General features: G+C 56.2%; 2 protein-coding genes across 2 annotated transcripts in view; both read left to right on the top strand.

Annotated features, from left to right (window-relative positions):
* Positions 1-25610, top strand: part of KIF17 (kinesin family member 17) — a 35037-nt gene extending 9427 nt beyond the window's left edge. Inside the window, exons 4-11 of the mRNA XM_060200882.1 lie at positions 7450-7639; positions 12019-12471; positions 14831-14940; positions 17133-17280; positions 21480-22006; positions 23268-23339; positions 23757-23855; positions 24203-25610. Of these exons, the coding sequence (XP_060056865.1) occupies positions 7450-7639; positions 12019-12471; positions 14831-14940; positions 17133-17280; positions 21480-22006; positions 23268-23339; positions 23757-23855; positions 24203-24403 (1800 nt within the window). The 3' untranslated portion in view covers positions 24404-25610. The remainder of the gene's footprint in view (positions 1-7449; positions 7640-12018; positions 12472-14830; positions 14941-17132; positions 17281-21479; positions 22007-23267; positions 23340-23756; positions 23856-24202) is intronic.
* MUL1 (mitochondrial E3 ubiquitin protein ligase 1) overlaps positions 1-27673 on the top strand; it is a 190846-nt gene that overhangs the window by 30223 nt on the left and 132950 nt on the right. The window lies entirely within an intron of this gene.

Genomic DNA, 27673 nt, shown 5'->3' with positions numbered 1-27673 from the left:
ACCAGGGGCTTGAACCGTACCCTTGCTCACTGTAATGTGAGTGCTTAAGCAGGTGAGCCGCCGCCTGGCCCCTAGAGCTGAGTATTTCCCAACAACTCACTGTTAGGTAAATATTCTCGGATGCAGACTTTTGACAGCTGTGGGGGGGCAGAGAGAGCAGGGCTGCTGCTGCGCCCGCCCAGTGCCCACCCTCACAGACCTCTAGGCTGGGCAGGGAGTAGAGCCATGGGTTCCCACCCCACCCCTCCCTCTCCTCATGCTGGGCCAGGGCTGTTCCTTGCTCAGATGGAACTTTTCTCCTACTTGCCCCCAGGCCCCCATATGCCCTGACTTTCCTTGGGACCTGCAAGTGCTCCGTGGATAGTCTATACATGACAGATCACTCACTCCAGACTCGGGGACAGATATCTTGTACGCATTGGTCACGTTCTGGAGCGACCCTTGAAAGTCAGAGTCCAAAAGGCTCCTGGGTGGGGTGGGGGCCAGGTGGTGGTTCAGCTGGTAGAGCTCATGAGTCACCATGCACAAGGACGCAGGTTCAAGCCCCTGGTCCCCACCTGTGGGGGGGAAGCTTCATGAGTGGTAGAGTAGGCTGCAGGTGTGTCTGTCTCTCTCCCTCTCCCTCTCTTCACCATTTCTCTCCATCTCTATCACGATTTAAAAAGAGTAAATGAATAATAACAACAAAGACTCACAAGGTGGACAAGCAAGACAGCCCACTTCGGGGAGGAGCCTGCCTGCCGTGTGCCAGCCAGGTTGAGCCCCCGGTGCGCCCTGTGGCAGGAGCCTTGGTGCGGTGGCGTCTGTCTTTCTCCGTGTCTCTCCCTTTCTCTGTCTGAGAAAGTTGTCCCGGAGCCCTGGTGGTGGCAACACTTTCAGATGCATCCCTGTCGAGGAAACTGAGTCGCAGGGAGGGGAAGGGACCTGGCCAGGGCCGTGCATTAAGTGGTGGTGTGGGCACCAGGATGCAGGGGATATGGTGCTGGGTGCCCAGCAGCTCACTGGAAACCCGGCAGTGAGAAGTCAGAGGTGGGGTTCCAGTCAAGGGAGCGGCGGTCACCTTGATCCAGCCACTGAGCAGAGACTTCCTGGAAAGGCCTTCCTGGAGATGACTCCCTCTGCCTCCACACCCCCCTCAGACTAAGACCCACCCTCAGCTGCCGGTCCCTGTTCAGGCACCAGATGTCGGGCTAGTTTTGTGGGCGGGAGACAGCCGACCAGGGACTCATGGCTGAGCTGGGATGCAATGCCATGCTGGCTTTATTCATCTGCATTTAGACTCTCCAGGAAGGAAGTGGTAGGGTGTAAAGACAGGGTGTGACATAGAGAGGGTGGAGCAAAAAGAGAGTGCAAACTAGTGGTGGAAACCAGGGTGTGGCTAGGAGAGGGGGAGGAGTAGAAAAAGAGGGATTAAATGATTATGTAGATAAACCACAGCGTTAAGCAATACAAGCGAACCTAACCTAACGTGATGATCCAAAAAGAAGGTCTTATAAGCAGAATTAGAAGCAGACCAGCATTCAGCCACCCCCTCTGACTCTTGCACATGCAGTAAGGCTTGATCCTTGTTCTGCTGAAACCTCCAGTCCTGCACGTGGACTCTCTCTGTTGTCAGTGAAGAGACTCCAGTCAGTGCAGCTGAGTCAGAACTCAGCCCCCAGGCGGGGAGGCAGGAGGCAGGAGGCAGGAGGCAGGGAGGCCGGGAGGTGGGAGGTGGGAGGTGGGGAGGTGGGGAGGAAGAGGGCAGAGAGAGGAGCCTTGGCTCTGGCCGCTAGAATGCCGCCAGTACCCACCCGCTGAGGTGCCAAAGGCAGGCAGCACCAGGCACTTGCCCCAGACGGGTTGTGGCTTCGGGCCTGGTGGCTCAGGCTGCCAGTGACACGTGACAGTCCTGGCGGTGCTGCTGGCTGTGACAGGCAACCTCTTGGAGGAGGTGTGGGTGTGTTCTCCTGTGAGATTCACAACACTTGTTATCTCTTATGACAGGGAGACTGAGGCTCTGTGTGGCCCAGACTAGCCCCAGGGCACCCAGTAAATGGCGGGCGTGGATCTGAGCCCAGTGACCAGGCTGCACGGGGCAAACTTGGCGCAGGCTGAGATCAGGCCTGGAGCATGTCAGCCACCAGAGGGTGTTTGCTCGCTGGGTCAACAGGAGTCTGCGGGAAGCAGCTTCGCCCCCAGCCCCCAGGACCGGCACAGAGCCAGTCTGTGGAACCGAACCCCCCTGTGTAGTCATGGCAGGGGCCTCGGGGCTCTCCAGTTGCCCCCCCCAGCCCCATCTGCTGGCTGCCCATCCCCTTCGTGGGGGTTTCCTGGCCCTGGCCCCACTGCAGCAGCTTCCAGATGGTTGCTATGGTGACCCAGTTCCATCCCTGCAGTTACCAAGGAAGCAGACTGCTGCAGGTTGTCACTCAGAGCCCCCCCTCCAGCCAGTGAAGGGGGTGGAAAGGTCCTGAGGTGGGTGGCAACCCTTTCTGGGCCTGAAACAGGGCAGGGGAGACCCCCAAAGGGGAGGGGCTGTCTGTCCCCCTGCTCCCTGCACTTCCGGTGGGGTTGATGAGGCCCAGAGAGAACGGCCCCTCCTCCTCCCTCCACCTGTGTTGCTGAGCCCTCCATGTACCCTCAGCACCAACCTCCTCTCTTTTTGTTGGCTCTTTGTCACCAGGGCTGTCATTGGTACTTGGTGCCTGCACAAAGGAGCCCGACACTCCAGGTGGACATTTTTCTGTCCGTCTTTTTCTCTCCCTTTATCACTATTTGACAGAGAGAACCTGAGAGGGGAGGGGAGATAGAAACGCCGGTAGGTCTGTCTCACCACTTGTGAAGCTTCTACCCTGGAGGTGGGGACTGTGGGTTTGAACAGATCCTTGCACAGGGTAACATGGACTCTCAGCCAGACGTGCCCCACCCCTCTTCTTTCCTTCCTCATCCTCTTCTTTGTCTCCTCCTCCTTCTCTCCCCCGCCTTCCTCTCTTTTTTATAGAGGGCAAGGGACATAGAGGGAAGGAGGGAGGCAGAGATGAGAAGAGACACCTGCAGCACTGCTCCACCACAGGAGAAGCTTCCCTACAGTGGAGATGAGAGGCTTGAATTTGGGTCCTTGCTTCTGGCAACGTGGCCTCTACTTGCTGGGTGTGCTGCCCGGCCCCCTTGCCTGCCTCCCTGCCTGCCTGCCTGCCTGCTGCCTCCCTGCCTGCCTGCCTGCTGCCTCCCTGCCTCCCTGCCTCCCTGCCTGCCTCCCTGCCTGCCTGCCTCCCTGCCTGCCTGCCTGCTGCCTCCCTGCCTGCCTGCCTGCCTGCCTCCCTGCCTGCCTGCCTCCCTGCCTGCCTGCCTGCTTCCCTGCCTGCCTCCCTGCCTCCCTGCCTCCCTGCCTCCCTGCCTGCCTGCCTGCTGCCTCCCTGCCTCCCTGCCTGCCTGCCTGCCTCCCTGCCTGCCTGCCTGCTTCCCTGCCTGCCTCCCTGCCTGCCTCCCTGCCTCCCTGCCTGCCTGCCTGCTTCCCTGCCTGCCTGCCTGCCTGCCTGCCTGCTTCCCTGCCTCCCTGCCTGCCTCCCTGCCTGCTTGCTTCCCTGCCTGCCTCCCTGCCTGCCTCCCTGCCTCCCTGCCTCCCTGCCTGCCTGCCTGCCTCCCTCCCTCCCTCCCTCCCTCCCTGCCTCCCTGCCTCCCTGCCTGCCTGCCTGCCTCCCTCCCTCCCTCCCTCCCTGCCTGCCTCCCTGCCTCCCTGCCTGCCTCCCTGCCTCCCTGCCTGCCTGCCTCCCTCCCTCCCTGCCTCCCTGCCTGTCTCCCTGCCTGCCTCCCTGCCAGTCTCCCTCCCTCCCTGCCTGTCTGCCTCCCTGCCTTCCCTCCCTCCTTCCTTCTTGCTGTCACTGAGGCCTCACTGCTGTGGCCGCTGCAGTGGCCTCCCCTAGGAGGCTCAGCTCAGGCTATTGATCAGCTCTGCAGAGGGACGTGGAGTCAGGGCTCATACTGAAAGTGGATTGGACAGAGAGAAAGGGGATTGGCTAGAAGCACAAGCAGGCTGGCCAGAAAAGCGCGGGAACTTTAAACTGGGACTGGCGGCCACAGCCAGGGATGGCCGCGTGGAAGTGGAGGCTCCACAGCTGGGCGGCTCCTTCTCAGCCTGTAGGCCTTCCAGGGTGGAAGTCCCCACAAATCCCGACTGCCATTCCCGTCGGCTGGTTTTCCCATTTCAACAGCAGCCCTACAGAAACGGGATTTATTAGCCCCATTGTACAGACAGGGAACAAGACCTAGAGGCAAACTGACTCCCCCAACTAACTGCCTACAACCGGGCGTGTGGGGGTCTCCATCCCGGCTGCTGCCTGGGCCCCGAGACTGCCCGGCTCTCAGTGAGGACACAGCATGAGCACTGGCTGCAGACTGTGCCCACACCATGCCGGCGGAGGCTCTCCTGCTCTGTGCTTGGTGCCCCCTCCTCCTTTTATTAGTGATTTAATATCGACAAGACTGCAGGATAAGAGGGCTACAATTCCACACAGTTCCCACCACCAGAGTTCCGTGTCCCATCCCCTCCATTGGAAGCTTCCCTGTTCTTTTTTTTAAAAATATTTATTTAATTTATTTATTCCCTTTTGTTGCCCTTGTTGTTTTATTGTTGTAGTTATTATTGTTGTTGTCGTCATTGTTGGATAGGACAGAGAGAAATGGAGAGAGGAGGGGAAGACAGAGAGGGGGAGAGAAAGATAGACACCTGCAGACCTGCTTCACCGCCTGTGAAGCGACTCCCCTGCAGGTGGGGAGCCGGGGTTCGAACCGGGATCCTTATGCCGATCCTTGTGCTTTGCGCCACCTGTGCTTAACCCTCTGCACTACAGCCCGACTCCCCTTCCCTGTTCTTTATCCCTCTGAGAACATGGACCCAGATTCTTTATGGGGAGCAGCAGGTGGGAGTTCTGACTTCTGTCATTGCTTCTCCGCTGGACATGGGTGTTGGCAGGTGGATCCACACCCCCAGCCTGTGTCTGTCTGTCCCTAGTGGGGCAGGGCTCTGGGGAGGGGAGGCTCCAGGACACACTGGTGAGGGCGTCTGCCCAGGGAAGTCAGGATGGTGTTATGGCAGCACCTGCAGCTTGGTGGCTGGAAAGCAGTAAAATGTAAAGCAGGACAGATTACTTGATAATCAGGAACCTAAAGGTAGGAATAGAGCAGATGAGATTTGGGGTCTTCATGTGGGGAGAAGATGAAAGGTCTATTTTAGTTATGTTCCAAGGAGCCCCTACTAATGTTTGCCTGAGCCTGACGGTTAACATGCAGGTGGGCTAAAGGTATTGTCTGGTGTCAGAGTTGGGTAGGACTAAAAAGCTGGATCAGAGCAGAGAGTGGCCCCCAAACATTAGGAAATAATGGAAGTAAACCCATCAACCTGACCTAGCTTCATAGCTGCCGCTGAGGACAGGTTCAGCTCTCTCTCCAGTGATGGTGGGGCTCTCCTCCTTCCAGACCAGCCTGCTGTCCGCACGCATGTCACTTAGCCTTTCTGTGTCTTAGTTGCTGAGCAGTCCCGTGTTGCCCATGCCTGTTGTGTGTTGCCCACACTCATGCAGTAGGGTCCAGCCACCTGGAACCCCCAGTCTGCCCAAGGCAAAGCCCCTGAGCTTTCTGTGCCCAGGCAGACAGACAGACAGATGGATTTTATTCTCATTCCTCCTGCACCTGCCAGGGAGGCTTATTTCCTCTCTCACTTGAAAGATAACCATATTTCACTCGGTGTCAGCAAGCAAACGACGTGGCTGCCTGGGAAGCAAGCGGAACAGTCAGATAGATTACCTTCCTGAGCAGCCATTGTGCTAGGAGCTGTGGGCACGGGGGAGTTCAGGGCAGCATGGGCCCTTCACCCGTGTGGCCCAGGAGCCCACGTCCTGCAGCCTGAGAGGGGGAGAGGTGGTCAGGTGCTTCATGGTGGCAGCACTGGCTGGCTGAATGCACTACCACATGCCAGCACCCCGACAAGACTTCAATGGGCCTTAGTGAACTCAACTTTTTATTTTAAATAGGAAAAGAGGCATGGAGGGAGGGATGGAGAGAAAGGTGGGAGAGAGATACCACAGCATTGGAGCTTCCTCCAGTGTGGGGGAGGAAGCCTCCAGGAGCCTCCAGGGGGCTGGGATCAAGCCTGGGTCATGCACATGGCAAAGCAGTGAACTGCGCAGATCAGTGATTCTGATGGCCCACAAATTGAATGTTTTTAAGATTTAATTTAATTTAATTATTTATTAATTTAAATGATAGGAGAGAGAGAAAGAACCAGATATGACTCTGGTACATGTGCTGCTGGGAATTGAACTCGGGACCTCATGCTTGAGAGTCCTATCCACTGCGCCACCTCCTGGATCACACAAACTGAATTCTTACTGTGAGCCATTTTTTTTTCCCTCCAGGGTTATCGCTGGGTCTTGATGCCTGCACTACAAATCCACTAGTCCTGGAAGCTATTATTTTTCCCATTTTGTTGCCCTTGTTATTGTTATTGTTGCCATTGCTGTTGTTGTTGGATAGGACAGAGAAATGGAGAGAGGAGGAGAAGACAGAGAGGGAGAGAAAGACAGACACCTGCAGACTTGCTTCATCGCATGTGAAGCTTCCCCCCTGCAGGTGGGGAGCCGGGGGCTGGTACCGGGATCCTTAGTCGATCCCTGCACTGTGTGCCATGTGTGCTAACCCACTGTGCTAGTGCCCACCTGCCGGGCTAGCGTTGCAGGCGGGAGAGAGGATCCAGGAACTCGTGGCAGTGTGGTAATACAATTCTTTATTCACATGGGAGTGCCCCAGAGTCGGTGTGAGCACAGCAGGTTAGGCCACTTGGCGCCAAACCACAGTGGCCACCTCCCGCTCTGCACACCAGCCCTTCTCCAGGTCGGGATGCAGGAGAGAAAAGAGAGCGAAACCAGGAACCGAAGTGGGCTTTATGGGGTAAAACCGGAAGTGGCAAGTCTGGGTGGAGATGGCCGGGAAAGGGGGTGGAGAAAAGAAAGAGCGGGAAGGTAGAAAGCTTCCGTAGCAACGGTTGCTAGGGTTTCAACTGGCGGAATTAGCAGTACCCTGAAGGTATAACGTGGCGGGGAGGAGACCTTTAGTCACTTATAAGACCAAGCAGAAGACTGGTATGTAGATAAAGGACCGGCCATACTAGCATAGGGCGGTTTGTGGGCCCTGCCGAACTCAACCACATCTGCACAATTTCCCAACACCCGCCCCCACCCCGGGGAGGGGGTTTCTCACCATGTTTCACACCTGCTTTGTAGATGAGGAGGCGGGGGCTCAGAGCGCTTGAGCTTACCACGCACAGTAAAGCAGGCCGTGGGGCTTGGGTCGGCTCCATGCAGGGAAATCCCCTACAGGACACCCCAGGGGCGAGGGCCACCCGACTGGGCTTTGCCTCGGGGTCGTCTGGCGACCCCGGTCCCACCTGCCCGCCTGTCCCTCTGCCCGCAGCTCAAGGAGCACCCGGAGAAGGGCGTGTACGTGAGGGGGCTGTCCATGCACACGGTGCACAGCGTGGCCCAGTGTGAGAGCATCATGGAGATGGGCTGGAAGAACCGCTCGGTCGGCTACACCCTCATGAACAAGGACTCCTCCCGCTCCCACTCCATCTTCACCATCAGCATCGAGATCTACGCTGTGGGTGAGTGGGCCGGTGGGGCACAGGCCGCCTGGGGGCCGGGGTGCTGGGCCTTCTGCTGCTGGAAGTAGATGCCGGAAGGGAGGGGAAGTGCAAGAAGCGGCTTGCGTGCCCACGCCCATGGATGACTGCAAGATGAGCACGAGCAGGGAGGTGTGGCAGGGAGGTGTGGTGTGGGGAGGAGGGCACAGTCAGTGTGGTCACACCGTCATGTGCTGGGCTGGGCTGGAGGAGAGAGGAGCTTGAGGACCCCTCTCTGTCTTTATTCCATATATATGTGTATACGTATATGTACATATATATGTGTGTATATGTATAGACATATGGAGAGAGAGAGAGGCCGAGAGCGAGTGAGCGAGCAAGCAGTGGGGGGAGGAAGAGGAGAGACACCACAGCACCACTCCCCCTCTCGGGGGCACCTTTGCATGGTGCTTCTGTGTGGTGACTGGGCCCTGAACCCCGGTTTTCATGCAAAGTGTGTGCTTCTCCCAGGCGAACTTTCCCTGCCCTCCCATAACCCAGCTTTGCAGAATGCTGCCAAGGGCAACACAGTTTGCCTAGAAACAAGCGTTTACAAATTTTAGAGAATTTTTAATACAACTGAAATCTTATGTATACTTTAAAATTTTTCATTCTGTATTTATTTGTTAATAGTTAGTTATGGGAGTCAGGTGGTAGTGCAGTGGGTTAAGCACAGGTGGCTCAAAGCACAAGGACCGGTGTAAGGATCCCGGTTCAAGCCCCTGGCTCCCCACCTGCAGGGGAGTCACTTCACAATCAGTGAAGCAGATCTGTAGGTGTCTGTCTTTCTCTCCCCCTCTCTGTCTTCCCCTCCTCTCTCCATTTCTCTCTGTCCTATCCAACAATGAAGACATCAATAACAACAATAATGACTACAACAATAAAACAACAAGGACAACAAAAAGGGAAAATGAATAAATAAATATTTTTAAAAATGGATAATTATAAAAAAAAATAGTTCCAAGAGCGTAAAATGACAGTATATAGATCCACACCACATCTACCACCAAAATTCTGTGTCCCCACCCTCCTACTTCCCAGAGAGAACTTCCAGAGTTCTCACAGGTCTCATAGTTTGGTCGCTTCTGTTTTGTTTGTTTGTTTTGGCAAGTTCACGTGAATCAGATCTCCAGATCCCATGTGTCAGTGACCCATCTGGTCTTCATCTCTTTACTTGCTTCTCTGGGCAGCATCACCTCCAGTCCATCTGTTTTGTCCCAAAGAACACGTCATCTTTTTTGGTTGCAGAGCAGTATTCCATGGCGTGCTTCTTTACAACTGCTTTATCCAGTCACCTGTGGATGGCCATCTAGGCTGCGTCCACTCTCTGGCTGCCGTGAATAATGCAGCTGTGAACACAGGGCTGCACGTGTCCCTTCTAGTGAGTGTCTGTGTGTCCATTGGGTAAATGCCCAAGAGTGGGATTGCCTGGTCATAAGCTGATTCCTTTTTTTTTTTTTTTTTTTTGTTTTAAGAACTCTCCAGGGGGCTGGGCGGTGGGTGGCACAGCAAGTTAAGCACACGTGGCGCAAAGCGCAAGAACGGGTGTAAGGATCCTGGTTCGAGCCCCCGGCTCCTCACCTGCAGGGGAGTCACTTCACAGGCGGTAAAGCAGGTCTGCAGGTGTCTGTCTTTCTCTCCCCCTCTCTGTCTTTTCCTCCTCTCTCTATTTCTCTCTGTCCTATCTAACCACAACAACAACTACAACAAAGACAACAAAAGGGAAAAAATGGCCTCCAGGAGCAGTGGATTCATAGTGCAGGCACTGAGCCCCAGTGATAACCCCCCCTTAAAAAAAAAAATAACCTCTCCACACAGCCTTCCAGAGTCTGCATTCCCACCAGCAGAGGGGCAGAGTTCCCTTTGCTCCACAACCTCTCCAACACCTGTCCTTTCCTGGTGTGTTGATGGAAGCCCTTCTCTCACGTGTGAGATGGGATCTCTGTAGTTTTAATTTGCATTTCTCTAAGGATAAGTGAAGTGCAGCATTTCTTCACGTGTCTGTAGGCTACACACACTTTTATTTCCCTTGCCTTCACTAAACACCTTCCCACATGGTTACCCCCACATCTTTGTGGCCATGACTGTGGCTGAAAGTGAACCTTTCCTAATCACTCCTCTCTCTCTTTTAATTTTTGAAATTATCTTTATTTATTTATTGGATAGAAAGCCAGAAATCAAGAGGGAAGGGGGTGATAGAGAAGGGAGAGAGGCAGAGAGATCCCTGCAGCCCTGCTTCACTACTTGCAAAGCTTTTCCCCCTGCTGTAGGGACTGAGTGCTTGAACCCTGGTCCTTTCATACTGCGACATGTGTGCTCAACCAGGTATGCCACCACCCAGCCCCCCAAGTTCCATTTTTTTAGGGCTATAAATAGTCATGATGTGCACAAAACTTTTTCTGCATATAGAATCATCTCGTCAAAGTCAAGAGTCTTGGATTAGAGTCCTCGGAGTAGGTAACAGTTCAGATCTTACGGTGCACTCAGCTCCAAGTTGCTCTTTCCTGGTTTGACCTTTTTTTTCTTGTCTGTCTGCTGTCTGTCTATCTTTTTTTTAAAAATAAGCCCTAATGATCCAGGTCCTGCATGTATCTGGCCTCTATTTGATAGCTGGTCCCAGTCACCTGCTTCATTTCTCTGCCCCGGGCTGCTGTGTTCACGGGCAAAACTGGGCCGACTCTGGCTTCAACTAGCTGGAGACCAAGGGGGGCTCCCCTGCCACTTTGCTGTCCATCTGTCTTGTTTTCTTTAGCTGGAGACTGTAAGGACTTCCCGCAGCACCTGGCAGCAGATTTAGGGGGGGCACTTGCTGAGCGCTCTTTCTGCCCTCAGTGCAGCCCTCACAACAGCCCTTCCCGGCAGAACTCAGGTCCCATCTCACTGAGAGACCGAGACTCATGAGACAGGTGATTGGTCACCCCAGGTTCCCTGGGCACTGAGGCTGAGAGCTGAGACCGGGCCTCCTCCCTCTCCGGTCAGAGTCCCCAGTCCCAGCTGGCACCCAGCTGCCAGGCTGCCCTGCCAGCTCAGCTCAGCCACTGCACGACTGTAGTTGCTCTCAGGGAAGATGCTCACTTCCTGTGCTGTCACAGCGGCAGACGCTGTAACATGTGCAGCCAGTTGCTCTACTCCCCGCAGTAGGCATCTCTGTGGGGGCACTGTGGCTAATCTCATTTTCTTGATGTGACAGCTGAAGACCAGAGAGGAAGGCGCTTCTGCTGAGGTCTCACAGCAAGAAAGAGGCAGCATTGGGGTGGGAGCCAGGCCCAGGACTCTACAGAGAGCACTTCTCAAAAAACTTTTAAATTATATTTATTTATTTACTGGATAGAGACAGCCAGAAATTGAGGGGGAAGGGGGTGAAGAGAGGGAGAGAGACATCTGCAGCCCTGCTTCACACTTGCAAAGCTTTCCCCCACAGGTGGGGACTGGGGGCTCTAGCCCTAGTCCTTACACATTGTAGCATGTGTGCTCAACCAGGTGCGCCACCGCCCGGTCCCCAGAGACATCTGTATAGCTTTAAGGGTGCAGCTCCCTGGGCCGGCAAGATAACCCGCCTGGTAGGCCCTTGTTCTGTCACCCATGCAGCCCAGATTCAAGCCTGGTCCCTACCACAGCAGGGAAAGTTTGAGTGCTGTCGTATCATTACTCTCCTCTCTCTCTCATCTGTAAAAAGCCAGGAGTGGTGAGGCCCAGATGACCACCACAGTGGAAAAAGAAATGCAACTGTCTGGTGGCCACGCCACCCCTTCACCTTTCACTCACTGCTTTTGAGTCGACAGGAGCTTCTGTGAAGCCAAAAGGCTGCTACATGCAGAGAATAATCTTTGTCTCCCAGTTCCTGCCCTCCTCGAGCCACACAGTCCTGGCTTCTGACCTTGTCTCCACTGATTAGTAACTTGATGACCTGGGCAAGTTAAGTTAAGCCCTTTCTGAGCCTCCATGTCTCCATCTTTGAGACAGGACTCCTGCTTGGCATCTCCTATGAGGCTGAATTGAGACCCTTACTGGGTACTGGGCACTTGGTTCCCACCGTATAGGTTCTCAAAGACCCTCATCCATCCATCCATCCATCCCTCATCACTCCATCCATCTCTGCATCCATCCATTTGTCCATCCACCTACCCCTCTATCTCTCCATCCCTTCTCTCCATCCATCCATCCATCCATCCATCCATCCATCCATCCCTCCATCTTTCCACTCATCCATTCCTTCATCCCTCCATCCCTCCACCCACTCACCCACCAATCTGTCCATCCCTCTCATCATCCATCCACATCTGCCAGCCTCCCTGCCGTTATCCACCTACCCATCTGTCTACCCACTCAGCCCCCCGACCCCCTGCCTGGTCTGTCTGCAGATGAGCGGGGCAAGGACCACCTCCGGGCGGGCAAGCTGAACCTGGTGGACCTGGCAGGCAGCGAGCGGCAGTCCAAGACTGGTGCCACCGGGGAGCGGCTCAAGGAAGCCACCAAGATCAACCTGTCGCTGTCGGCGCTGGGCAATGTCATCTCAGCCCTGGTGGACGGGCGCAGCAAGCACATTCCCTATCGTGACTCGAAGCTGACACGCCTGCTGCAGGACTCACTGGGAGGCAACACCAAGACCCTGATGGTGGCCTGCCTGTCACCCGCCGACAACAACTATGATGAAACGCTAAGCACGCTGCGCTATGCCAACCGGGCCAAGAACATCAAGAACAAGCCGCGCATCAACGAGGACCCCAAGGACGCCCTCTTGCGCGAGTACCAGGAGGAGATCAAGAAGCTCAAGGCCATCCTGGCACAGCAGATGAGCCCTGCCAACCTGTCAGGTGTGGGGGGTTGGGGGGAGAAGGGCCCACTTCCCGGGTGCCCACCTCCACTTCCTGTGTGCCCACCTTTACTTCCTGTGTGCCCCTCCACTTCCTGTGTGCCCCCTCCACTTCCTGTGTGTCCCCCTCCACCACCTCTAGTTTCCTGTGTGCCCACCTCCAGCTTCCTGTGTGCCCATCTTCATTTCCTGTGTGCCCCTCCACTTCCTGTGTGCCCACCTTCATTTCCTGTGTGCCACCTCTTAATTTCCTGTATGCCACCTTCATTTCCTGTATGCCCCCTTCACTTACTGTGTGCCCCCTCCACTTCCTGTGTGCCCCCTCCACTTCCTGTGTGTCCCCCTCCACCACCTCTAGTTTCCTGTGTGCCCACCTCCAACTTCCTGTGTCCCCACCTTCATTTCCTGTGTGCCCCCTCCACTTCCTGTATGCCCCCTTCACTTCCTGTGTGCCCCCTCCACTTCCTGTGTGCCCCCTCCACTTCCTGTGTGTCCCCCTCCACCACCTCTAGTTTCCTGTGTGCCCACCTCCAACTTCCTGTGTCCCCACCTTCATTTCCTGTGTGCCCCCTCCACTTCCTGTATGCCCCCTTCACTTCCTGTGTGCCCCCTCCACTTCCTGTGTGTCCCCCTCCACCACCTCTAGTTTCCTGTGTGCCCACCTCCAGCTTCCTGTGTGCCCACCTTCATTTCCTGTGTGCCCCTCCACTTCCTGTGTGTCCCCCTCCACCACCTCTAGTTTCCTGTGTGCCCACCTCCAGCTTCCTGTGTGCCCACCTTCATTTCCTGTGTGCCCCCTCCACTTCCTGTGTGTCCCCCTCCACCATCTCTAGTTTCCTGTGTGCCCACCTCCAACTTCCTGTGTGCCCACCTTCATTTCCTGTGTGCCCCCTCCACTTCCTGTGTGTCCCCCTCCACCACCTCTAGTTTCCTGTGTGCCCACCTCCAGCTTCCTGTGTGCCCACCTTCATTTCCTGTGTGTCCCCCTTCACCACCTCTAGTTTCCTGTGTGCCCACCTCCAGCTTCCTGTGTGTCCACTTCACAGCTGTGAGGGCTATGGGAACAGCACCTCCACAGCCTCCCCGTTTCTGCCAGCTTTGCTCTTGAGCAGTTGCTGAGCCCCTGACTGGTGCCGGCCATGGCATCTTCTCACAGTGGCCCAGGAAGAGGCCACTTGACCTGGCCCAGCCACCGCAGTCCTCTCCCATCATCCCCCCTGCCCACTGCTGTGCCAGGAGGCTCCACAGGAAGTGGAGGTGGGCACTCTCCCCACACCCCATCCTCACTCCCTGAGGCGGCTTGTGACGGTGCCCTCCCGGAACCACCCAGCCCCTTCCCACCATAGGACCTTTGTAGCCAGCGCTCCCTTCTGCCTGGAGCACTCTCCCCAAGACCTCTGCCCACACTGCTTTTGTTGTGCCTTGTTCCAGAGTTCCCCCATCAGATCATATTAGAGGGTACCTCTGGGGCTTTCTTCGGAGCTCTCCCCAGGCTCCCGTCTCTGCTCAGAACCTGTCACTGCGTGTGTCAGCACACACTCTGCTGTTTCACTTGCCCCTTTCACCCCATCTGAGAACTCAGGGTGGGTGTGCTTTGTCCATTGCTGCACCCCCATGTCTAGAATGTGTACATCTCAGTCAACACCAGTTGGGTGACTACATTTAAATGCACTTGACAATAATTTTGTTTTGCCTCCGGGGTGATTGCTGGGGCTCATGCCAGCACTATGAATGCACTGCTCCTGGAGGCTATTTTTTCCTTTTTATTGGACAGGACAGAGAAAAGTTGAGAGAGGAGGGAGAGATAGAGAGGGAAAGAGACAGAGAGACACCTGAAGACCTGCTTCATTGCTTGTGAAGCAACCCCCCTGCAGGTGGGGAGCCGGGGGCTCGAACCAGGATCCTTTCGAGGGTCCTTGCATTTAGTTATTCGCACTAAACTGGGCACACCACTTTCTGACCGCCTTATAAACACGTTTAAAATAGTTATTACTCAGAAACCTTGTTTTGAGCTAGGCCCTCTAAACACATGCTTTGGCCCTGCCCCCAGAATTTCTTTCTTTTTCCCCCAGAGCCGTGCTAGCTGTGGCTGATGGTGGTATGGGCTTGAACCTGGGACTTTGGAGCCTCAGACTTGAGAGTCTTTTTTTGTTGGTTTATTTTGTTTTATCAGAGCACCGGTCATCTGTGGTGTACAGTGGTGTGGGGGATTGAACCTGAGACTTTGGAAGCTCAGGCAGGAAAGTCTCTTTGTATAACCATTGTGCTGTCTTCCCATCCCTGCCTGGAGTCTTGTGAATGAGCAGACTGTTGTCTTTTTGGGTCTCTGCTTAGTCATGGCACTCATTTGTCTCCCCCAGATCTGCTGTCCAACAAGGCCGCCCCGAGACCTGTGCAGGCTGAAGAGAAGCCGTTGCCCTCACCTGTGAGCCCACCTGATACAGAGGCCGAGAAGCAGCTGATTCGGGAGGTGAGACCTTGGGGCTGGGACCCAAGGAACCATCCTTATTCTGTGAGTCTTGCTCTTGGTGCTCGGAAAAGGGAGGCTCAGAGAGGCGCTATGACTGCATCGGTCACACGGCTGAGAGTCTGAGTGGGACTTGAACTCCGTTCCTGATCCAAAGTGGAGGGCCACCTCCGTCACTGCATCCATGGGAGGGTGCAGGGACACGGGGACATCTGCAGACTCCCTGGCTTCCGCAGTGGCACGGAGGTGGCCCGGTGGAGAAGGCTCTTCTGGCAGTGGGAGGGTCTGTGTGACGGTCAGGATGGGGTGGGGGGCAGGGGAAACAGGAAGCCCAGAGTGCTCCTGGGCTGGTTTCTGCTGTGCCCTGCTGGTCTGGATTGTTGTGGGACAGTGATGGTGTCAGATCTGAGTCTGGAGGCCTGGGCCAAGCTCCTCAAGCTAGGAGGTGGTGGGAGGGGACCTGTGGGTTCACTGAGCCCCAGCCCACGTGATGGAAGAGTCATGCTTTGTGGTGCTTCGGGTTTGTTCAGGGTGGGATCTGGAATCAAATTCTTGCTCTCAATGGTGGACTCGACATTCGGGGCTGGGTTGGTGGCCAGGCACCCTGTGGCTGGCTCAGCAGGCCCCGCCCTCTCTCGTGGTCAACAGGGAAGGGAGACACAGGGGCTGGTTAGCCAGTGACTGGAAGGTTGGTGTGACCTGGGGCCGCTTCCTGGATGGCCTAGTGGTCATCGCAGACCACACCCTGGAGCTTGTGTGTCGCACCTGGGGGAAGCCTTGCATGGTGCCACGCAGCTGCTCGCACGCGGTGCCAGAGCTCGAACCTGGTCACGCGGCACATGGCAGGCTGTGTGTGTGCATGCACCATGTGGGTCACGGCTCCCTTTTGGGCCAGACGTGCCAGCCGGGGAGGCAGAGAGTGCAGGACTCTGAGGGCATGGGGGATGTGGGGCAGAAGGTCCAGGGTCGCTCCAGCTTCTCAAGTCCGGTCCCCATGGGCACTGAGTCTGTGCAGTGAGGTTGCCGTTTGTCATCTGTAGGATGGACAGAGTTGCTTTCCTGCCACGTGCAGGGGTGAAGGGAAGAGCCTGTGTGTGTGTGTGGGGGGGGTGAGGACAGGGAGGAAGCTGTGCTCAGATGTGGCGAGAACGAGGTGGGGTTGAGGGTAGGTGGGTCTGATCACTGGGGAGACAAGGTTGCGCCGAGCTTGGGTTTTCTCCTTGAATGCTGAGGTGCTGGGCAGACAGGTGTGTGGAGACAGGTGTGTGGAGGGCGGGGTGGGACCAGAGGGGGGCTGGTCAAGATCTGGGGGTGATGGCAAGAGGGAGAAACAGGTGAGTCCCAGTGTGCTTTACTTTAAAAGTCTTTATTAACACGAGAGAAAGAAAGTCAAAAGAGCCAGAACATCACGCTGAGCTCCTTGCTGCCCACCCCACCTCACTGCTGGAACAGAGCTCAGCTTGGGACCCTGCGGTCCCAGGTCCAACACTCACCACTGCACTGCCCCCAGGCTGCCATGGTCTTTGTTCTTGCTGGGCTGAGGACCAGGTGGTGAGAAGATGCTCCACATGTTTGGCGGAACGTGATGTGCACACTTACACTGCTGGCATTTTTACCAGCAAGGTTACCTCTGATGCTGGTGCCTGCACAGGGAGCCCACCACTCCTGGCAGCCATTCCTCTCCCCTCTTCCTTCTCCTCCTCTCTCACCTTCTCCTTCTTCCCCTCCTCCGTTTCCTCTTCCTCCTCCTTTTTGAGAGAGGGTGAGAGAGGGAGAGAGAGAAGGGGAGAGGCAGAGAAGAGACAGCTGCAGCCCTGCTTCACCACTCGTGAAGCTTCACCCCTGCGGGTGGGGTAGGGGGGTTGGACTCTGTTGGGGGCGTCACTCCCCATGTATGTCATCAGCCCGTGAAAAGCTGAGAACAAAGCTCAGAAGGGTCTTTATCAGCGAGAGGTCACCCTGGTGCCGTGCAAGTGGTCACAAATTTATCCATATGGCATCTTGGTGCTAGTGATTTAAAAATGAACAAGATCATGGGATAAGAGGGGTACAAGTCCCCACACTTCCCAGTGCCAGAGCTCCGAGTTCCCTCCCCTCCATGGGAAGCTTCCCTGCCCTCTGGGAACATGGAGCAGAATTCAGCGTTGTGCTTTGATGCTGTTAAAGTCCTGCCCCCGGCCCCCCACCACCCTCAGGAGTATGAGGAACGCCTGGCCCGGCTCAAGGCCGACTATGAGGCAGAGCAGGAGTCCAGGGCGAGGCTGGAGGAGGACATCACGGCCATGCGCAACTCCTATGATGTGAAGCTGTCTACGCTGGAGGAGAGCCTGCGCAAGGAGACAGGTGGGTTCAGGGGAGTCCCCGGCCTCCGTGTGGCCTAGTCGGGTGGGTGCAGGGGAGCCCCTGGCCTCCGTGTGGCCTAGTCGGGTGGTGCAGGGGAGCCACCAGCCTCTGTGTGGTCTAGTCTGGGTGGGTGCAGGGGAGCCACCAGCCTCCGTGTGGCCTAGTCGGGTGGGTGCAGGGGAGCCCCTGGCCTCCGTGTGGCCTAGTCGGGTGGTGCAGGGGAGCCACCAGCCTCCGTGTGGCCTAGTCTGGGTGGGTGCAGGGGAGCCAATGGCCTCAGTGTGGCCTAGTCAGGTGGGTGCAGGGGGAGCTGCTGGCCTCTGTGTGGCCTAGTCGGGTGGGTGCAGGGGAGCCCCCGGCCTCAGTGTGGCCTAGTTGGGTGGGTGCAGGGGAGCTCCTGGCCTCAGTGTGGCCTAGTCGGGTGGGTGCAGGGGAGCCCCCAGCCTCAGTGTGGCCTAGTCGGGTGGGTGCAGGGGTGCCAATGGCCTCACTGTGGCCTAGTCTGGGTGGGTGCAGGGGGAGCTGCTGGCCTCAGTGTGGCCTAGTCAGGTGGGTGCAGGGGGTGCTCTGGCCTCAGTGTGGCCTAGTTGGGTGGGTACAGGGGAGCCCCCAGCCTCAGTGTGACCTAGTCGGGTGGGTGCAGGGGAGCCAATGGCCTCAGCCCCCAGCCTCAGTGTGGCCTAGTCAGGTGGGTGCAGGGGAGCACCCCAGCCTCAGTGTGGCCTAGTCGGGTGGGTGCAGGGGGTGCTCTGGCCTCAGTGTGGCCTAGTCGGGTGGGTGCAGGGGAGCTGCCAGCGTCAGTGTGTGGCCTAGTCAGGTGGGTGCAGGGAGCTGCCGGCCTCAGTGTGGCCTAGTCAGGTGGGTGCAGGGGAGCCACCGGCCTCAGTGTGGCCTAGTCGGGTGGGTGCAGGGGTGCTGCCCTCAGCGTGGGCCTAGTAGGCCTGTGACTTGTGCGTGCACAGCTGCATAGCTGCAGCCACGTTTCCACTCTCAGCAACTGACCCCTCAGTCCTGGAGCAGCTGTCGCCACGGCTCCGTCTGTCCACCAGGGCTTACCCCTGAGCCACATGCGTGAGCAGGCAGGTGTCTGACCTGGAGAGCTGCCCCCGCAGGGTCCCCTCGTGCGCCCGGTAACTTCTGTGCCCCAGGCTGGGTTCTGGCTGACCCCACGCAGTCCAGGGCAGTGGGTCCATTTACCCTCATTTCATATGAGAGGAAACTGAGGCACAGAGGTAGAACATCTTGTTCGTGACCATTCATCTTGTCAAGTGGAGCAAAGGGGCTGGGAGGCAGCTCGCCTAGCAGAGTACACACTCTGTCACGCACGAGGACCTGGGTTTGAGCCCCCAGTCACCACATGGGAACACTACGCACAAGGGAAAACCTCACAGGCAAGGATCGGAACCCAGGCGTCTGACCCTGAGGCCAGCTGCTCACCTGTGGTGTGACACTATGGGGGACAGGCTGTGTCCCAGCCCCAGGCTGACTTGGCTTGTAAACCATCAGCCATGCTTAAAAAATCATATTCATCTATTGGATGGAGATAGAGAAAAATCCATAGGGAAGGGGGAGAGAGCGGGAGAGAGCAGGAGAGAGCGGGAGAGAGCGGGAGAGAGCGGGAGAGAGCGGGAGAGAGCGGGAGAGAGCGGGAGAGAGCGGGAGAGCCCAGCCTCACTGCTTCCCCTGCAGGTGGGACTTGTGCCCTCCAACAAGAGTGGCACTGCCCAGCCTTCATCAGCCATGTTTCAGAGGCGAGTCCTTTTACTAAAGATTCACATATATGGGGCCGGGCAGTGGGCACCTGGTAGGGCTCACACACTATAGTGTCTAAGTCCCTGGGGTCAAGCCCCTGGTCCCCACCTGCAGGGGAAGCTTCAAGAGTGGTGAAGCAGGGCTGCAGGTCTCTCTCCCTTCCTCCCTCTCTCTCTCTCTTTTTAATCCTCTCTATTTTTCTGTCTATCCAAAATAAATATACAAAACATTTAAAATTAATTTTAAAAGATTTACTTATGAGGAAATGAGAGGGAAGAGTTTCATAGCACTGGTCAGCTCTGGCATGAGGTGGTCCTAGGGATTGAACCTGTGGCCTCTGACACTTCAGGCAAGCATGCTTCCTGCTCTGACAGGCTGAGCTGTCCCCCAAGTTTCAGATGAGTCTGTTGTGTTTTCTCTGTCTTCTGGGATGGAGTTTCCTCTCATATCTGAGCCCGTCTACTCCTGCAGACATGTCCCATAACAATGTCAGTCTCTGACAGGACTTCCATCTTCCTCAAGTTTTGTCTTCTTTTCAGCATTCTAGAACCTTCTGCCCTGCCACTGTCATTCACAGACACTTGCTGTCAGGCCCAGACCAGCACAGTGCATCACTGTGCAGTGGGTCAGCCACATCCTTGGGACCATCTGATGGGCACTGCTGAGTGTCTGGTGCTGTGTGTGTGGGGGAGCTGCAGAGAGTCCCACGTTGCAGGGGTGAAGCTAAGGCTTAGGGAGCCGAGGGCCCTGAGCTGGGGAGTGGTTGTGCCTTTGGCAAGGGGGCCAGTAGCACTGTCCTCGACTCACCTGCTGGAGCACAAGGAGGCGAGTCACTGCAGTCCAAGCCGAAGGAACATAGCAGGATGCAGACTTGGAGGAAGACTGGAGAGGTTTGTCCTTCAGAGGACAGCCCCGTTCAAATCTTAAGTCTGGGTGTTGTTCCCTGCCCCCCCCCCCCCCAGGTTACCTCTGGGACTTGGTGCCTACGCGCCCCAATGCACTGCTCCTGCAACCATTCTTTTCTCTTATTTATTTTTATTTCTTAATATTTTATTGGATAGAGACAGCCAGAAATTGAGAGGAAGGGGGAGATAGAGAGACAGAGAGACACCGGCAGCCCTGCCTCACCACTTGCAAAGCTTTCTCCCTGCAGCTGGGGACTGGGGGCTCAAACCTGGGTCCTTGTGCACTGTAACACGTGCACTCTACCTGGCTCCTCTGGATGGCTTCACCCAGTCCCTCAACACAGCCACAGTGCTCACTTGGCTCACACCATGGATCACGGTCCATGGACGCAGCCCCTGAGCTGGGCGTTGCAGTGGGGTCCATGGCCTTGTGTGAAGCCTGATGACTGCTGCATGATCAGTCCTGTTGTTAAAATTCGGAGGTTCTAGCTGGCTGGGCTAACTTCACGGGCGGGTAACAGAGACGACCAGAGACATACGGCTGGGCAGGGAAGCTGTATTTCTTTATTCAGGAACAACGATTCATAAACTAAGACAAACTAATCACCAAACAGAACTCTGTTGCCTCTTTCCCCGCGACGGCACCAAGCACTCTCTAACTCTGCAACTCTCCAACTCTCCAACTCTGGAACTCTGGAACCCTCCCGGGGTTCTTTGGGGCAGGGCCAAGCGCCCCGCGAAATTAGCAGGACTGATCCAATTTTCTCGGCGGGGGAGAGCTAGAACAACCCAATGTAAAGCATACAACACAGTCCATCAGTAAAAAGTAGCCCCAGGGCCCCTGGGTAAGAGCTCAGCTCCCCTGGCCATCAGAGACTGAAGAGACCCTGTTTCTGATCATGGAAGGTTTCCTGAAAGAGGTGGAGAGACATGTTTCTGAGTTGAGATGAGGAGGGCAGCGGGGCTGAACTGGGAAGCCAGTTCTTGGGGAAGGAGGGGTCTAGGAAACTGAGTCACGGGCCGGTTTCTTGGGGAAGGAGGGGTCTAGGAAACTGAGTCACGGGCCGGTTTCTTGGGGATGGAGGGCTAGGAAACTGAGTCACGGGCCGGTTTCTTGGGAATGGAGGGCTAGGAAACTGAGTCACGGGCGGGTTTCTTGGGGATGGAGGGGGTAGGAAACTGAGTCACGGGCCGGTTTCTTAGGGGTGGACTTGGAGCCAGCTTCCTGGGAAAGAAGGGTGGCCTCATTGGAGGTGGCACAGTGGGTTTGGAGCATTGAGCCCTCAAGCGTGAGGTCCGGTTCTCTCAATAAAAAGCTGACAGCAGGGCCCAGTGGTGGTGCACCCGGTTAGCGCACACGTCAGTGCACGAGGACCCGTGTTTGAGCCTCCTGTCCCCATCTGCAGGGGGAAAGCTTCACAATCAGTGAAGCAGGGCTGTGGGTGTCTGTCTCCCTCTCTATCCCCCTTCAATTTCTCTCTGTCTCTGTCCAATAGTAAATAAAGTAACTGATCAGATTGATTAATTAATCTTGTATTGCAGAGGCAGTGATGAAGGCGGAAATGCTCTACGGGGCTGAGGTCATGTCCAGGGCTGAGTTTGCTAGCCCTTCTGAGCACTCGCCATCCTTCCAGTATGAGATGGCCATGCGCCCCGAGGTCTTCTGCGTGCCCCACACTGTGCCCGGCGAGGAAGCCTGCGGGCCTTATGCTCTGCCCCACGAGGAAGCTGCCAGGTCTGAGCAGCTGTCCAAGGCAGAGCTGTGCGACTCCGAGGTTTCTTTCGGGTTTGAAGCGTCTGTGCTGGAGGAGGCCTTGCGCGGGCTCCAGGAGCCGAGGACGGAGGCCAAGAGCAGACTCCGAGTCCTGGACTCCGAGTACCTGTCCCAGGAGCCCCCGCAGGAGGGGGGATGCCGCCTCCAGGAAGAGCCCCGTCTGGTGTCCCTGGGGATGTTGCTGCCGGGTCTGCTGGACCCGTTTGCTGAGGTGGAAGCCAAGCTGGCCAGGCTCACCTCCACCACAGCTAGGCCCGACGGGCCACTGAAGGATGCGTCCAAGGCCCTTGTGCAGGTAGCTGCGGTCAGGTGGGACTGGGCAGGAGAGCGCGGGGGGGGGGGGGGTGCACGGGCCCGGCGTAGGCGTCTGCTGCTACCACTCGAACGGTGGCTCTGGCTGGTGCCTGGCACAGACTATCCAGTGTCCATGCTCTGGGAAGGAAGAGCTCTCAAGGAGCGTGTGGAAGTCAGGACAGAACGCAGGGCAGTGCCAGGTGGGAGGACACCCAGGCAGTTGGGGTGCTGTGGCGACACGGTGCTCCCAGACACAGGAGAGCCGGGGCCCTTCTCGGTCGGCCTCACGGCCTCTGGGGCTCAGAGCAGATGGCTGGCTGCGGGAGCCGCTCTGGCCTGGGTGCTGCCCCTTTGTCCGTGCCTTCTCATTCTTTATTTATTTCGCAGTGCCCAGATCTTGTACACAAGGAATGTCACTGCTATTAGGCTACTTAAAAAAATGTATTAGTGATTTATTATTGATCTACAAAATTAGGAGTAACATGGGCATAATTCCACACCATTTCCACCACCAATATTTTGTGTCCCCATTCCCCCACCCCACCCCCCCCGCTGGAAACTATAGCCGTTCTCCCAAGGCTACAGACACAGGTTGACTGTTATTTCTATAACTGTCTATCTCTGGTTATATATTGTTGTTTTCGACAAGTTATGTTGTTTTCGCCAGGCTGGCTTCACGGGCGGGTAACAGACAACCAGGGACTCATGGTTGAGCTGTAGGCAGTTTCTCTTTATTCATGCAGGACGCAGCACAATCTAAGACGAGCTAAGCTAAATTCAAGTACTGTAAAACTCACAATGCTGTCTTTATATATACTTGCCAAGTAGGGTGGAAACAGGATGTGACATAGAGAGGGTGGAGAGAAAAGTGACTGGTGACAATCAGAGTGTGACAAGGAGGGGGCAGAGCAGGCGAGAATCCTATCACTGAACCACCAATGGCCTGGAGGGAGTGCTTTATGTAAATGTAAAAGTGATTTATGTAAATAGACCAAAGCTTTGAATGGGATTCAATCTATCCCTATACAGGCATATGGCTAAGCAGAAGCCAGGGGGAACTGGCAGACTATCCAACAATATATATTTGGCAACCCCCCCACCCTAGTTTCTCCTTCCTCTTCTCTCCCTCATCTTTCACCCCTCCCTCCTACCCCTTCTCTGCAGTGACAGGCAGGAGGCAGTGGGGCTGGGGAGCAGCTTGGGGTGCTGAAGGGTAGGGCAGGGTAGGAGCAGAGAATGATCCTGCCCCCCCCTCCTGCAAGCACCCCTCCCCAGTGGATCAGCAGGAGCCTGCCGACCTCAAGCTTGAAGCGACCTGTGACCTGAGCAGGACTGTGAGTACCTCCCTGGCCCAGGGCCTGGGTTCCAGGGGGAGATGGAGCCCAGCTCTGCCTGTGGTACCCTGCCCATCCCCACCCTCTCTGGGTCCCGGTTTCCTTACTCGGTACAGCATGGGCAGCCACGCCAGCCCTGCCTCAGCAAAGCTGTGCACAGGCCAGAGAAGCTGGCGTGCCTCTTAGCACTTAGCACACAGCCTCTGTCCTGCATGGCGACTTCCTTTCCTTCTTGACCAGAGTGTTATTCAGTGTCATTCCTTAGCCTGGGATCACTTTCTCTAGCTGGGAGGCCCGGTTTGTGCAGAGAACGAGGGCTGCTGAGGACGCCCACCAGGGCGCTGTCAGGGAATCCCTGTGGGCGGGGCACCTTCTGAATACTCAGCTCTCAGACCCTCCTTTTCCCTCCTGCCGCAGAAAGCTCCAGCTGTCATGGGAAGTGAGAGGAAGGCCTCGAACCACCACACGTGTGTGGAGGGAGAGCACGGGCTGTCGGCCTCAGGACTCCACCACTGGGTAGGAGCCAGCGCAACACAGTCTCAGGACGGGGTGTGCAGAGGCCAGGAGAGCCTTGGCTGGTGATGCGGCCAAGCAGGAAGGAGGAGTCCAGGGGAGAGAGTGCCAGACAGAGAGGGAGGGTGGGAGAAAGGGAGAGAGACTCCCGCTGCACTCTGGAAGCTTTCCCTGCTGGTGAGGACGGGCTTGAACCCAGGCTCGGCGCCCTCCTGGTGTGCCCCGTCATGGCCCCTCCAGAGGTCTTGTCCCAGGCCCCGGCCTGAGTGGTCAGGACGACCCTCCTGGGGTTGAGGACCCGTGAGTTTGGTCTGGGACACTGCTCCATCACTGCTTCTCTCTGTGCTCAGGAAGTCGATCTGGGCCCAGGAGTGACGGAGGAAGTGGTGGTGGTGGCCGAGCTCGGCACGGAGGTGGACGTCTGTATGGCGCCGGCTGCTCAGCCTCAGCTCCCCCTGGCCACAGCGAGGGACTGTGAGGGCATGGAGGTGGCCGTGCTGACCGACGACCTGCTGCCCACTGTGGATCAGGAACAGATGATAGCCCGGTAAGCAGGGCCTGGGTGCCGGTGGCCTGAGGCGGGTGGCTGCATGCACCTAGTGCAGCTGGGAAGACAGTAGGGGTTCCAGCCACCTGCCTATCGCAGGACCTGGCCTTTGGGTGTCAGGCCCAGCTGAGCCTCTAGTCCCCTCCCTGATGTGACACTTGCTCAGCCTGGGGACACACCCCTCTGGGGGCCCCTGGGTGGCAGGTCTGCAGCCTGTGTGGCTTTGTGTAAATCACCTATGATTTCTGGGTCTTGATGTCACCTCCGAGACAGTCATCCCCCTGACCAAGGGCTCAACCTCCTCCCAGCCCTGTGGTTCCGACTGCAGCCTTAACTGAGCCACTACTAAGTTTTGGGCACCAGGATGCAAAGGTGAACGCCTTGGTAGTGCGGAGCCTGGCCCAGCTGAAAGCACGTGTGTTGAGTGAGCAGTGGGCTCATGGGCTTCCTGCCTGTCTCTGCTTCCACTTGGTTTCTGGGGACTGACTTCCAACCATTTCCCCTCCCCCTCCCCTTTCCCCTTCTTTTTCTTCTGCTTCTGCTTCTTTTTGTCCTTCTTTTGATAGGATAAGCAGAAATTGAGAGAGGACAGGGAGATAGAGAGGGAGGCAGAGACACCTGAAGACCTCAACTTCTCCAAGCCTTAGCTTCTCTCTACAGAGTGAGTGATGACATGGCCTCTGGAGAGCTCATCAGAGTCAAAGGTGATGGTAGCTGCAGGATGGAGTCCCAGTGTCTGGTACTTAGAGAAGATTCAGGGGGTGGGGCGGTGACTCACCTCATTAAATGCACATGTCACCTTGAGCAAGGATCCAGGGTTCAAGCCTCAGCTTCCCACCTGCAGGGAGGACCCTTTATGGGCAGTGAAGCAGGTCTGAAGGTGTCTCTCTTTCTCGCTCCCTTCCTGTCTCCCCCTCCTCTCTCAATTACTCTGTCTTGTCAAGTAAAAGTAAAATTAAAAAAAAAAAAAAAAGGAAAAATAGGTCCCCAGGAGCAGTGGATTTGTAGTGCTGGCACCAAGCTCCAGCGATAACCCTGGAGGCAAAAAACAAAACAAAACAAAACAAAAAAAACAATCAGCACACTCCTGGCTTTTCCCATGGTATACCCAGAGTGCTGGCCAGGGAAGCCCCAGGACAGAGCCTGCGAACCTGCAGCCACTGGGTGTTTGGTTCCCAGAAGGTCTGTGTGACGGATGCCACTGGAGTGGCCTTCAGGACATGGGGTGGGGGGCAGGGGCACAGTGCTGTGGAGGAGGGGTATTCGGGGTCTCTGGAGAAGCAGAGCTGGTGCAGGTGGGGGGTGGAGGGTGCCCCTGGGGTCATGGGCACCATCCTGGGGGGCCTCGAGGAGATCGGAGCGGAGAAGGGCTTGTCTGCGTCCCGGCTGCTCTGGCTGCCACCGGCCTGCCTGACGGGGAGCAGAGTGTGAGGGCTACCCTGAGGCTGACCTCCCTTCTCCTGGCTGCCTCCTGGCCCTGCTCCTCGTCTGTGCAAAGCGGAAGGACCGGCTAAGTATCCTGGTTCGAGCCCCCGGCTCCCCACCTGCAGGGGAGTCACTTCACAGGCGGTGAAGCAGGTCTGCAGGTGTCTGTCTTTCTCTCCCCCTCTCTGTCTTCCCCTCCTCTCTCCGTTTCTCTCTGTCCTATCCAACAACAACGACATCAGTAACAACAACAATAATAACTACAACAACAATAAAAAAACAAGGGCAACAAAAGGGAAAATAAATAAATATTAAAAAATTAGAGAGAGAGAGACAGCTCACAAGGTCGGTCCCATCCCACTGAGGGAACCGTAGGTTTTGTGCTGATGTGCCCCACCCCCACCCCGCCTGTTTGTGTCCGTCTCTATCTGAAAGTCATCCCGGGGCAGTGGAGACCCAGTGAGGATAAAAATAAGCCAAATGCCCAGGAGTGTGGGCTTGAGGCCTGACTGGCTTCTCATTTGCCGCTGCGTGCGTTACAAGGAGAAGAAGGGTCTGGGCTGGTGCAGTAGCTCAGGCAGGAGGCCCTGCATGTGAGTCTCCTCCCCACGCTCCTTGTGGCAGAGAGCTGTGGAGCGAATGAGAAACACTGTTAATGTGTCAATAAATGAATAGAAATGCAAGTAATGGGAACCTCTTACCATTAAAGGGCAAAAGTCAACAGCTTTGAACATTTTGGATATAAGCAAACATACTTTTAGAAGTTTAGTTGAGAGAGAGAGAGAGAGACCCTATTGTGGCTTACCAGGGGCTGGGCGACACCTGGCTGTTGTAGACGCAGGATATGCCCCCTACCACCGAGCCACCTCCCTGGCCCCGATAGAAAGATCTTTTCATGTTCTGGATTTGCCCTGAGGGAGCAGGGGGCAGGCATGCACGGAACAAAACTCACCACTCACACTGTCTGGTTTGTTTTTGTCCTTTTGCTGTCAGAGTTTTTGCTGGAACTTTGTCCCTACACTATTCCACAGTTCCCAGTGAAGTTTGTTCCCCTTCCTTCCCTCTTTCCTTCCCTCCTTCCTCCCTTTCTTTCCTTTCTTTTTTTGGTAGAAGGTGAAAGATGGGGTGGGAAGAGGAGAGAGAGGGCCAAGGCAGAGAGAAGACACTGCAGCACAGCTCCACTGCTGTGAAGTGTCCCCTGTGGGTTCCCCTGTGCTGGCCAGAGGCTCAAACTCAGGTCCTTGTGCATGACGAGTGCACACCCTACGGCCTGTTTTGTTTGTCCCCCTGGGGCTCTTGCCGTACAAATGCCGGTACTGCTACCCACTCCTCCTAGTGGCCATTTTTTGCATGTTTCTTTTTGATATATTTTATTTGACAGGATAGAGGGAAATTGAGAGAGGAGGGAGAGAGGAAGAAAGACAGACACCTGCAGACCTGCTTCACCGCCTGTGAAGCTCCCCCTATAGGTGGGGAGCCGGGTATTTGAACCCAGGTCCTTGTGTATGGTGACAACCATGCTTAACCAGGTGTGCAACTGTCTCTCCCCCAGTCTTTTTTTTTTTTTCCTCCAGGGTCATTGGTGTGGGCACAATGAAGCCACTGCTCCTGGTGGCCACTTCCCCCCCTTTTTTTTCCTATTTATCTATCTGATAGGACAGAGAAATTGAGAGATGAGAGGGAGCTAGAGAGGGAGAGAGGAGATACCTGCAGCGCCGCTTCACCGCTAGTGCAGTGTCCCCTCACAGATGGGGAGCAGAGGCTCAAAACCATGGTAGCGTGCACTTAACCGGGCATGTCATTGCCTGGGCCCGTCGGGGTCACTGGAGTCCTTGTCGTGGCCTCGGAG

Source organism: Erinaceus europaeus, chromosome 11 (genome assembly GCF_950295315.1).
Source record: "Erinaceus europaeus chromosome 11, mEriEur2.1, whole genome shotgun sequence".
In the NCBI taxonomy this organism is placed as follows: Eukaryota; Metazoa; Chordata; class Mammalia; order Eulipotyphla; family Erinaceidae; genus Erinaceus; species Erinaceus europaeus.
This window is presented reverse-complemented; position numbering and strand designations above follow the sequence as displayed.